The sequence below is a fragment of the Protopterus annectens genome, chromosome 3.part1 (genome assembly GCF_019279795.1).
Source record: "Protopterus annectens isolate FY-2018-M chromosome 3.part1, PAN1.0, whole genome shotgun sequence".
NCBI lineage: Eukaryota > Metazoa > Chordata > Ceratodontiformes > Protopteridae > Protopterus > Protopterus annectens.
In genome coordinates this window covers 237620292-237633737 of record NC_056732.1, presented here as the reverse complement: position 1 = coordinate 237633737, position 13446 = coordinate 237620292, and the positions used below count along the sequence as shown (strand labels likewise).

Genomic DNA, 13446 nt, shown 5'->3' with positions numbered 1-13446 from the left:
GTCTTTGTTGAAGCGACAACCCAACCCCATATGCAAAAAATGGGAAAAAGGTGTTGTAGACGGCTCTTAGTTTGAGAGATGAATCTTGGTATTCATGCGGAGAACACATAATAAGCTGGTTATGATTAGTGACTTGATCATAATTATGTATAGCGCATGGAGCTTTATCTCTTCCACGTACTTGCAAAGTGCTTTACCAGATTTCAAAGTCTTTGAAAACTGTAAAGTACTTAGTGCTGTCAGACAGACAGCAGGCAGTAACGTGACTCTATAGAACTAATGGGTTTAAAAAATAATACTTCATTCTGCCACACTTTTTCATTTACAAGTGTGGCAGAGGAAAGCATCCACCAGCTTTTAAAAGTTGTTTTTACATTTTGTCTCTGTTCTTTGCTGGCCAGCACTGTCTTCTGCTAGTCCTTAGCACTAAATCTGATCCTAATACTGCTTAGATGTCCTTAAAGTTAAGGAACCCTAAGCACTGTTAAAGACGTCCTTAGCGCAAGACCCGATCTTAACAAGTTTCTATTTTTTCTTAATTTCATAGCATAATTGCAGTGCTTGATGTACTAAAACATATTTATGATAAGGAAACCAATCACAATCTTCTGTATAGCAATCATGCTCTTCTTCCTTAGAAATCTCCATATTATACCTGTATCTTTTTATCTTTTAAAGCTGAGGATAAAGTAACATCTGAGTAAACACTGCCTGAGGCTGAATCCTTTTAAGGTGCTTCAGCAGCAAAGGGGAAGAAAGACAATAGCTGTGTTTTTGGGAAGCCCTCCCAGTTTCCGTACTCCATAACTAGTTTTTTTGTATTTATCAGAAGGGTGATCAACAACAGCGAAAATATCCTCGCTGGACCTTTCTTTCTTTCTTATGTTCTAGTGAAAGCTCTCTTCTTGCAGTGTGAACCAATGAACTTCCATCGTATTTATCAGTAACAGTGATAGCCTTTAATGGCTTCTCATAATCACATTTTCAGAACAACTACTCTACCCCGTAATCAATCAAATCTCAAAGAGACAAGAAAATGAAAATGTAAACAAAATAATTTTAAAGGATCCTGATTGAAATGCTGGGACTTATTTTGCGGAGTCACAAAACGAAGAAAAAAAGACTGAAAATAAAAGTCAATGCTGAACATTGGTCTTCTCCTTTAAACTTCTTTTTTTCCAGGAGGCAAGCCTCCCTGCACCCCCCCCCCATGTGAGGAGCTTCCTGAAACATGTATACCTTTTCTAAGATTGTCACACCTCAGATAACAGGGAATACTCCAAGAAATTGCCATCCTGGATATAGTACAGTGGCTATAAAAAGTTTGCACACTGCTGTTAAAATGTCTGTTTTTTTGTGATATAAAAATGAGACCACAATAAATCATTTTGAAACTTTTCCCACCTTTAATGTGACCTACAACCCGTACAATTCAATTGAAAAACAAACAAATCTGTTAGAGGAAACAATATAAAAAATAAAAAAAACAATAAGTTGTTTGCTTAAGTGCGCACACCCTTAAATTAATACAACCAAGGTTGACCTTTCTGGCCACAATTCCAAAAGGTACATTTGGCGCAAAAACAACACTTTTCGCATCACCAAAAGAACACCATCCCCACAGTGAAGCATGGTGGTGGCAGTATCATGCTTTGGGAATGCTTTTCTTCAGCTGGAACTGGGGCTTTAGTCAAGATGGAGGGAATTATGAACAGTTCCAAATACCAGCCACTTTTGGCCCAAAACCTTCAGGCGTCTGCTAGAAAGCTGAAGATGAAGAGGAATTTCACCTTTCAATATGGCAATGACCCCAAGCATACATCCAAATCAACAAAAGAATGGATTCACCAGAAGAAAATTAAAGTTTTGGAATTGCCCAGCCAGAGCCCAGACCTAAATCCAATAGAAAATCTGTGGGTAACCTGAAGAGGGCTGTGCACAAGAGATGCCCTCACAATCTGACAGATTTGCAGCACCTTTGCAAGGAAGAGTGGGCAAATATTGCCAAGTCAAGATGTGCCACGGTGATAGACTCCTACCCAAGAATACAGAATGCTGTAATTAAATCAAAAGGTGCTTCAGCAAAGTATTAGTTTAAGGGTGTGCACACTTATGCAACCAGCTTATTGTAAGTTTTTTATTTTTTATATTTTTCCCCTAACAGATTTGTTTGTTTTTCAATTGAATTGCACAGGTTATAGGTCACATTAAAGGTGGGAAAAGTTTGTAATTATTTATTGTGGTCCCATTTTTTTTACATCACAAAAACCTGACATTTTAACAGGGGTGTGTAAACTTTTTATATCCACTGTATATCATTCTGGATTTTCGGTCATTTAGTCTCTACGTATTGAGACTTGGCAATGGAAGTCCTGACGTTTCAAACAGTCACCAATTCTAAAGCTATGTTTCTGCACCCTCACACCCATACAGCATAATTATTCTAACTTCAAGGTCATAATCTCTCTGGAAAATGTCTTGCCGTTTTCCCTAGGCTAAGTTAGCAATCATGTAGATTTTTTTTTTTTTTATCTGCAACATTTTTTAGTGTTTAGGCAGTGTACCTCCTGACTATTAAAGATTCAGCAGTCATTTTCACTTGTTTTATTGACTTTTATTTAGCTCTGAAATGTATTTTTCCTTTTTTTTTTTAGTCTAGTTATTTCTTTCGTTTTTCAGAAGATGCTGTTGAGCTACAAAGCTCTCAATAGGAACACATATAGTGTTTGACTTTTTTGGGCAATCTATCTCTGCTTCAATCAAATCCTCAAACTCCGTCTCTCTCTCTTCCTGAGACTTTTTTCCATTAATAAACAGGCTTCCACGGCTTTATACACCTTCAGCTCCTAGCTGCTTTGATCTTTTGACAGAGTTCACAGTCTACCTTTGTGCGTTCTGCTACCTAAAAATTGCACACTTCTTGGTAGAAATCTTTTAGGGCCAGTTGCGTTCTAAACTTGGCTATGGAGAAGCAGAGGACCCCAACAAATTAACATTGGTAAGGTTACCTGTAAAACACAGTAGACACACAGATGATTACTAATGTAGGTAATGGTTAAAATGATCCTAATTTGTAGCCAATGCTTATTTAAAAAAAAAAAAAGTTAATCTGAAGCTTCAATAGAATTCAAATGACCATTTGTGAGTAGTAAGAAGAACTGAAATACATGGCAACAAGACTGATGGCGAGTCAGGAAAATGCTGTTTTTTCCCTGCACTATCTATAATTTTCATTATGTATTATTTAAAGCTTTTCTCCCTGGACCTCCACTGAAAAGGAGACTTTGTGCCTAGTCCGACTTTTTCAGTAAACGAATGCAATGAATACATAAATAAATAGCTAAATAAAAAATAAATATTCATGTTCATAATACTGATCACTGTTGCCTTAGCTATTTAAGGTTATAGCCTGCCATGGATATAACAGCCGGTCAGCAATCAAAGGTTCTGGACACCTTCCACATACCCAAACTGTCAGGCAGCTCAAGCTTTGCTGACCGATTTTTTTGTGTGTGGAAATTGTGTTTATTTTACTTTTGTTGGCCAGGCACAATATTTTGAAGTGCTTTTTACTGTATTTTTTGTCAAAAAAAGTAACTTCTGTGGACTGGTAGTGTTTACTGGCAATTGCTGTTTTCTTCCCCAGGAAAGAGGCACCATTTTCTGCTTGACCATGGAACAAACTACTTGTTCTACAGTCGGGCCTTCTTCCAGCCACAAAAAGAAAGAAATAAGAAAACAACCTTTGTCACCACAGCAGACTAGCAATTTCCCTCAGGTGCAGGTGTGTGACTCTGCAGTGGTCACTTGTACCTTCTGTTACTCATCATTTACCCAGATCCCTCTGGTGTAGAACCTACAGAAACTATGGTCCTTGGGTTAGCCACAAACTCTGCAACTGTTGCGATCCTGGGAGAGGGAATAGGGAAGTTTTCTCTGTTGTGTCAGAATATTGTGCCAATCCCTGGGGAAGCTGCTGTTGCCATTAGTAACAAAGCTAGTCCCACTTTTCCTGTCAAAAGGAAACAGAAAACGAAACATGTATCAACTTCTCCTTGATTTACTTTCAATAGGAGTAGTCTGGGTCAAGATTTAATTCAGGCTACTAATCCTTCTTGTTAAACAGTTTCTGGTAAACAAAAGAGGAATTCCTCTTTTCTTGAAGAGATTCAAGATTCTGAATCTGAAAAGGAAGATGCAGGGACAGATATACTTTTCCCCCTCATATTTCTGATTCAGACTCACAGGAGAGCTCAGTTTCTGATTCTCCCTGTCAGGGGGTACTCTTTCTTTGAGACTATCGCTAGAATGTGCTGGTGTTTTGAGAGTATGAACACTGACGTTTCTCAGTCTCTCAGAAAATACTATGAGGTGTTACAGAATAATTTTCCAGAACCTGCACCCATTTTCATGTTTCTTCTGTTTTACAGGATGTGCGAATTACTGCCTGCAATTTTCCTGATAGTCGGCCAGCTGCCTCTAAAAAGGCAGATGGGATGTATAAAGTTCCTGAGTCTTTTAAATTTTTGTACACTATTCTCAGACCTGACCCAGCAGTTATAGCTTTAGTTGATTCCACTAGTGGTAACATCTCAGTTAATTCCAATGCTACTCTTTCTGGTAAGGATGGTAAAATTATTGACAGTTATGGGAAAAAAATGTAACTTTGATTTTCAGAATTTTGTTTTGTCAGGCTCGTATGCTACAGTTTGTTCTGACAAATTGTGAAAGTGTGAGGAATGTTTTACCTGCAGTTTTCTTCTTGTAAGGAAAAACCTGCTTTAAATAACTTACTCGCACAGGTCACTAATCATTGCTTACAATGACTCTGTTGATACTTCTTCCAGGGTTATGTACTATTTTGAAGAGGTTTACATGGCTGCATTCTCAGAACCTCCCAGACTATGCTAAAAATTAGATTTTAAAATTCTCCTTTGGACAAAGATTTAGTGTTTGGCCCCTCTGCTGCAGAAGTGATCAAAAGACGTTTTGAAAGGGGAAAAGTGCAAGCTGATCTGGGTAAGACTTTTCAGCATTCCTTTTCCAAATTTTTCAAAATACTTTCCATCCCCTCACCCAATTCTGGCAAAAAAGATAAAAACAGTCTCAAATAAAACAAAGGTAAACAGATGTTTAAGAAGAAATGGCAAGGGGGTTCCAAACTGATGTATCAAACTCCCCTAAAAAAGACATCCCAGCAAGTATGAATGACTTCTTAAGGAACCTTGTAAACCCCTCCCATCCTGGCCCTTTTTTCTTCCAGAAAGTCTTAATCCCCACTTTTTTTCTTTGGCAACAGATAGTTTCAGACAAAAGGGTTCTGAAAATCATTCATCAAAGTTACAGATGGCAGTGGGAGGAAATTCCTCCTTTCCAGGGAGTTATTTCCCCACCCTCCAGATCAGACTCTTGTTTCCACCGGTACTTCTTTACATGCTGTCCCAAGGAATGATAGAACCAGTTCTTCTTGGTTATATTCAAGGATGCTCCTAGTGCTAAAGAAAGAAAATTCTTAGAGACTAATTCCTGATCTTTCTTTCCTAAACCTGTTTATCATACTGTCCAAATTCAAAATGCTGTCATTCCACAACCTGTTTCCTCTTCTTCTTCTTTCAGGTTTCCTGGCAACACTAGACTTAAAAGTTGCTTATTATCACATCCCTATTCATTCAGACTTCAGACTTTCTTACAGTTTTGTATGTTTGGATCACATTATCAGCTCTCTGCCTAAGCCACTGTACTATCCACTGCACCAAGAGTGTTCACAGAGTGTCGTAGCTTACTGCAGACTATAGGGTATCCATAGTTTTCCATATTTACATGGCTTGCTTATCTTTGCAGACTCTTTTTCAAAAGTGTCAGGAATCTCTCTTTTGGGTGAATGATTTCTTACACAAGCTGGGATCACAAGAAAACATTCAAAAGTCATACTGTACTCTTCTACACAGGATTATGTTCCTGGGATGTCAACTAGACACCTCAGTTCAAAGAACTTTTCAACAGGAAAAAAATCGATTGTTCATTAGATGTGTTTTTAAGGTTTTCCACTCAGACTTTGGTCACTGTGAGGGAATATCTCCAGATTTTGGGTGTTACAGCATCTATAATATGCATCATACCCCTGGCAAGACTCCACATAAGAAAGATAAAGTGGTACCTGAAATCTCTCTGTCAGTCTGCCCCAGCTCCATTAATGATTACCTTCCTGGAAATCAAGAAATAAATCAATAAATTCAACAAATAACAAACATTCTTGTTAACAGAGAAATTGCACACCTTCATTATTATTTCTTGATTTCCAGGAGTTGTACACTAGTGGATTCTTGATGGGTTCATAGCTGAGTTGAGTCCCAAGCACTAAAAATACTAGGATGGGAGGAGTCAGAGGACAATATGAAGAATGAAGCACCTTACAAGGCAGAGTCTTGCAGTGCTGATTTCCTAAAAGAGGCTGAACTATCAGAGTTATGACTGAAATACTAATTATTTGTGAAGGTCTGCACCAAAGACCAATTTGACAGTGTAAATATCTGTAAAGCTGGCACTGCTGAAGCAGAAAATTGAGGTTTCTCTAGGAAAATGGGCTTTGAATAAAATATTTTCCAAAAGGCAGTTTGTCACCTGATGGCAAAAGATAACACAGATTGTAGTATACCTGGAAAAGGTCTGCTTGGCTAATACAGGCCCGTCTTTACACAAGCAAAGGAGATGAATAGCTGGCCCATCTTTTAAAACTTGTGCACAACACCACCTTAGCTGATGCTGTACATCTGGAATGAGAAGGGCTTTCACACCTACAAATGAAACCAAAAGACTGACAGACTGGTTGAGATAAGAACCATCTTTGTAAAGAAAAGTGGATTTATTGTAAAGGACCCCTAATCCTTGTGCCACAGCAGGCATGGTTCTCCACATATAAAGGCCTGAAGTTAAAACATCCTAAGTGCAGAGGTGACTGTGATTGGGAAGACATTCTTTAAATAAACAAACCTCAATGCTGCTGTGCTAAGCAAGCTCAGAGGGTTAATATGCAAGACTACAAGTTGTGAAAAATCAGGTGTCACAGTGGAAAGGGGGGGGGTCTTCAAATGTGGATGAAAATGTTGCACTCTTTTAAGGAAATGTTTGACCAGCCACTGCTAGGCTATAACCCTGTGCTCCACAAACTTATGATGCGCAGAAACAGATGAAACATGATCCCTGATGAAGGAATAACTAAGATGCACATCTAAAAGTTGCCCGAGACAAGTCATGGTGTCCCACAAGCTGACTGACTTCACTTATCTTGGGAGGGTTGACTACACTGTACTGAATTCAAGTCCCTGAAAACATAAATTTCTTACTCACCAAGGAGTAATGAGAAAGAAAAATCAGTCAATCATACCTGAACAGTGCAAAGAGATATGGCATCAGTGGGAAATGCATGAATGCATACAGGAATCCCCTGAGCCATGGGATGAAGAACATACCCACTGCTACCTCCATCTTGCTCTGCTGCACCAAGCAGATGAGGGGAAGGACCCTGCCCCTCCTGGGTGGTAAACAGGCTGATCTCTGGAGTGTTAATTCTGTAAATACTGGAGTGAGTTCAGCCTCTGAGTCCACAGCTCCAGAAGAGAAATGGGAAAGAAGTACACAGAATCTACCAGCTAGCCCATTTCCCCAACATTATGCAGTATTGCCCTTGTGTATCTGCTTATTTAGATACCTTAAGAAACATACTCTGATGAGGTTAACAGAATGCCTGAAAGCAGCTTTACCTCTGACGCCAATGGGGCCATGAGGACTGCTCTTAGCTCTAACTGGCTGATGTGGAGCCTCTCCAAAAGGATCTCACTCCTTGCAACGTGTGGGAAAATTCCCCATCCCACAAGCAAACCATTTGTCACTGTAATTTTTAAGATCAGGTGAAGAAAGGAAATACCCACCACAGAAAGTTAGTTGCAATTATCTACCACTACAAGGCCTGGCAACAAGGGGCTGATATGATGAAAATGTCCATGAGCATGTGATGGCTGTGCCAGCACAGACAAGTAACAGTCTACTGCAGCATCTGAATCCTCAGATGTGCAAATGGTACCATGATGACTGTGGCAACAAAGTCTGAGCTGGACACTGTGTTATGCCCTCAGCCAGCTGGTTAATGGTACAGTGACATATGCTTTGCTTGTGGGATAAAGAGTCTTCCCACAAAGTGCAAGGAGTCTACTTCCTAGTTGTCACAGACAGATAAGGCTGTGAGGAGCTGCAGTTTATGTGGGAAAGTGTTTGATTCCTTCAGCCTTAAGTTCCTACTGTGTCACCCTGAGTAAGTTGCTTAGTCAGACACTCACTTTTGAGGGAAAACTGGTTAGGCTTAAAATTACCCTCAAGAAAAACTAGTCCAGTACTAATCCATAAACATCCTAGCCCTTCCCCAAAGAAGGGGAAGATGAACATCAGAGAGTGTCCAATTCCATATTTATGACAACTATTTCAGATGGTTATATTTTTGAGAAAAAATTTATTAACCCCACAAAATAAAAAAAAAGCCTTCCAACAACAGGCAAACAATATGAACCGCATATGAAATATATTAGTAAACTAAGAAACATATCTGTATTCCATAACAGTAATTATCCCATTGTTACTATATTATTTGTCCAATCTATTTGTATAAACTGTTTTAACTAACAATCCCTCCAATGGCTATCTCTTCCAAAGCAGCAATCAAATGGTCAAGTCTGGAGCACTCATACGAAGGATATCCTTTGAACCTGTGTCAGAGAAGACTTCTCCCCATTTATGGTTACTTCCTGCCAAGATTGAGCCCTGAGGAACAACACACTCTAGCAGGAAGCATCCACAGGAGTTGATCCCTGACACCACACTGTTGTTGAATCCAAAGGAGCTAGACAAGGATCACATGATCCAATGTATCAAAAGCTGTGAAGAGATCAAGCAGGACCAAGACATAAAACTTTCTTTTCTCTCTCACTATCAGGAAGTCATTACACACTTGGATTAGGGTTGACTGTGTGACTTTATCTAAATCCAGAATGACTGGGATCTAGTAGGCCATGCAACACCAAGAAAGAATATAGATGTGTATAGACTAATTTCTTAATCGCATTTATAAGATACAGAAAGTTAGAGACAGGGCAATCATTGTCTAATAGAGTTACAGCCAAAAGAGGATTTATTTTTAACCCTGGTATCCACAGCCTCCTTTAAACTTTGGCATCCACAGCCTCCTTTACAGAGGCTGAAAAATTACCTGCTTCTTAGAAAGGATTCAACTACGTGGAGATGCACTGATCTAGTAAACCAAGACAAGCATGAATTAGCCTTGCTGGACCATGATTCACACCACAGTAGGTGAGAGATATATGAGAAACTCAGCAAAGTAGTTTCAGCTAACAGACATACTCAAACTTAACCCAGCAAAAGCCCAAGTTATCAGTATGTGATGACCAGCAATCCTCAACTAGTGGCTCCCAGGGATAAGAGCACCTTATCTTGGCAAGCTTGTCCAAAATGAATCACATGGTCCCCTTGCATTCATCATCAGAAAGAAATAAAATGATCTGGGTCTTCAAACAGTGTTGCTCAGTCTGCCAAAAAGCCCAAAGAGTGCAGTTAGATGATTAACTGCACCAAAGATCTCCAAGGTAAGAGATACAATCTGCTTACACAAAATTTTAGTATTGTAGAAAACAATGTTTGTTCACAATAACTTTGCCCTCAGAAAGGTATGTCTTGCTCCATCAACCTCTGCCCTCGCCTATACCATGGACCTAGTTCACAGTCACAAGTTCGCGAAGAACCATAAGTCTAGGGCATACAATCACTGGAGTAACCTATCCACTGTGCTGGTAACAGCATGATTATAAACTGAAAGTAGGCCATATGGATCATTTCTACATATCCTCTCCAACAGTTGTTCAAAACTTAGACAGAAAATATCACAATTTACTGTTTTAAGATCTCTACAGTTCAGCAGCTCAGCAGGGAGAACCTAAGGTAAGGGACAGTGAAGTCTGAAATGGACCAGTTTCCACTGAATGGTTAGACCAAAAAAACTAACACCAGCACCAATTACCTGGTTTCAGCAGCAAGCTAGAAAATTAAACAGAAAGAATGAAAAAACTTATGGCTTGCAGAAAAAAGAACCTGAATAAAACTGAAGCCCTCCATTAAACTCAAGAGGTCCATGGCTAGTTCACAGATGTCATCATCTACCCAGGCACTAAAATCTCCCAGGACTAACCATATGAGGGGATTGCATGTACTAGGCTAATGAGGAGATCTGAGAACTCTTACAGAAATGTGCCAAATTAGTCTGGTGGATGATACACATGGAGAAATTGCAATTCACTCCTGTCCTCCCCAGACAAATTTAAAGGAGTTATATTTTCCAGTATCAACCCTGACCAGTTCTAGACCAGAAGTAAAACATATAATATAGACAGCCCCACAAATGGAGTAACCAATCCAACAGCTGTGAATGACCCAATGACCTGGAGCAACACCAGTGCCTTAACCGGGTCCTGTGTTCTTATCCAGGCACGTCTTGGTAATGATGCCAGGTCGACTGTACACAGTTAACAAGTATAACATCTAGTTTATTCCTGATCAATCTGGCATTTCATAATGCAGCCTTAGGACAATGAGAAGGGCAGGTTCTACTCATTGACCACTGATGTAAATCCTGTTTCCATGGTACTGGTACTAAGATCCTGATCACGATGCTATTTTGCTTTTTGGTAGTGTTGCGTTAATTCTAGTATCTAATGAGCAGACCCTGACAAAGCAATAAAGAAAAAGTCTCTTCATGGACTCAGCTCTATGAGTCTTCTACACCTAAAGCCTCCTGTTAAGAGAGGTACAGCGGTCATATGGCAAAGGACAAAATGGATAAAGGGTCAGCAGGCGGTTCTTAGAATAGGACACACAGTGCAAGCCAAGCAGGTGTCCATAGACTACAAGTCAAAAATGAAAGAAGCACAAAGAGATAAAAACAGATCACCAACAGCACAGCAATAACACCAATCTAAACTAAGTTAGCTGTTAATATTTAGGTTAGATTTGTCCCATTAAATAACCCAGCCACAAGCCCTTAGAAAACAAAAATGTTACAAGCAAATAAGCAACAAATTGGTAATCAGGGCCTGTAAAAATATATAGTTAAACAAGGCAACACAGTTTATCATAAAACAGCCAGAAGGAATTAAATTCCAAACCCATACCCACACCACACTCAGTAAGCTCCAAGAAGATCCCCAAAGCAATAATACAAGTTCGTCCACTCATACAAGACCAGAAGGTGATCTCCATTATAACAATTTTCCACACAATAGAATATCCAGGTTCAAGACAATAACATACAGGCAGTATTCAATGTTTAATGTCAAGTGTAGAACATTGACAGGGGACAAGGGCTAACAGTACACAACAGCAATAGCCTGGAGTGACAAGGGTACTAGAACATAATCTTTAGACTCATCAGAGCTCAAGAAGCAATTTCAATTGGACTGCTGCTAAAATAAATGTTAAAAAGGTGTTTAGAAAATTGCTAAAAACAGTTAATGGAGTAACCTACCTCAATCGAATGAATCAAATTTCTGCAGTGAGGATAAATAGGTAGGCAGGTGTTTAAGTATCCTCCAAAAAAATCAAAGCTCCTTCTCCAGCAGGCTAGCTAGTAAACAACAGCACTTCAACATGTATGCAGAACGTGACTGCAGCTACCACCTGGACACCAACAGAATCCAATTACAGTAGCTTGTACACTATAAGGAAAACATCCCCCCACATATCCACAGCACAAATCATGAACCACAGTTAGCCATAGTTAATGCAGTTAACAAAGAATATTCAAAGACACCCTGCAGTTAGTTCACACACTGGAAGTTCAAGTAGTTGAAGCCAGCTGGACAACAGCATGAATAAATAAGTAAATAAACTCCCTATAGTCCAAATATTCAGGTGCTTCAGTGATACATACAACTCATCTGATACGAAGCCAACAAACCCAATGTACCAGAAACAAAAGCAGGAACTAACAAACTGAAATCGAAAAACTGGAGTCATCTCCTTGCTGGTATCACAAGCTTTGCCCGATGCCCATTTCCTTGTATTACATAAAATCAAAGTTTGGGTAAAAGTTTTTGCAGTCTGATTGTAATTCTGAAACAATACACTCCCGGCAGTACATGTACCAGGAGTACTCAAACAACCATTCCTAGTCTGTTCAGTAACCAAAAGTACACCAAGTTACATCTATTCAGCAGGAAACTCTTACATGTACCTGTTCTTATGACTGCATCATTAACATTGTATATTCCAAGTTCTGCATTTAATTTAGATTTTACTCTAAATTTATTTCATTTTTATGCATTTGTCAACTAGGCAAATGAACTGGTCTATCTTAAAATCTTGTCAGCCATGACCTGGGCAACAAAGGCAAGGATAAATATGCTCTATATATGGACATGTAGCCACTCACCCAGCATAACTTTGGGACATGTCAGGAAACTGGACTATATGGCCAAAGCTCATGCAGGCATGATGAGTACATTCAAATTCCACAGACAGTGACCAGAAGTTAGTACTGAACTCTGGACCCTGAACTGTGAGGCAGAAATCTTAATCAATGAGCCACCGTGCTACCCACCTTATATCTACTCCTAATTACCCCCTTCTTTTGAAAGTCTGAATGTGAATTTGGTAGCAGTTAAGATCTCTGACAAAACTGGTGTGTTAACAGCAAATCATCTAGATAAAGAAGTACTGTGGATCTGAGAATGAAGGAGAAAGCAAGCAAGTCATATCTAGGGGATTAAGTACTGCAGCCCTACAAAGGTGTGAACTCTTAATTGTTACTGGCATATCTCTCAAGTATACCTCATTACCAGGAATGATCCTCATTTTGAGTTTTAAAACGTCCATTAAAAAGTCCATGTTCTTCATTGTTCCACACTGAAATCACAAATTCAGTATTAAGAATTTTTTAAACTGATATTGATAATAAATAATACTGAATCACATTAATTTATCAAAAGAAGTTTGTATACAAGTATAACATAACACATTTTAACCATCCTTTGAGATTCCTTGTAAGCTTTCCACATTTGGCCCATTTGTTCCATATTATGAGAGGGAGTGTTCCACATTCTGGGGATGAGGGGTTGAGAGTTATGATGAGGGGTTGAAAGTTATGATTACTGGGGACAGAGAGAGACTGAGAGAGAGAGAGTGAGAGATTATCCCCCGGATTTACTAATCTTCCGTGCAGAACTAGCTTAGTCCTGCATGGAAGTGGCCATTTAGGAGCAGGATGGCAGTGCACCATGCATATTAATGAAGGCGCACTGCATGAGCTCCTAACCTTGCACAGAGCATGTAAGAGTGCAGGGGGTGTGTCTGAGAGCAGAGCTCTCAGAATATACATGCCCCCGCAATGAA

General features: G+C 39.4%; 1 protein-coding gene across 1 annotated transcript in view; it reads right to left on the bottom strand.

Moving 5' to 3' along the window:
• Positions 1 to 13446, bottom strand: part of ASTE1 (asteroid homolog 1) — a 336696-nt gene that overhangs the window by 79274 nt on the left and 243976 nt on the right. Inside the window, exons 3-4 of the mRNA XM_044066199.1 lie at positions 12894 to 12960; positions 10082 to 10098 (exon numbers count right to left, since the gene is read on the bottom strand). Of these exons, the coding sequence (XP_043922134.1) occupies positions 10082 to 10098; positions 12894 to 12960 (84 nt within the window). The remainder of the gene's footprint in view (positions 1 to 10081; positions 10099 to 12893; positions 12961 to 13446) is intronic.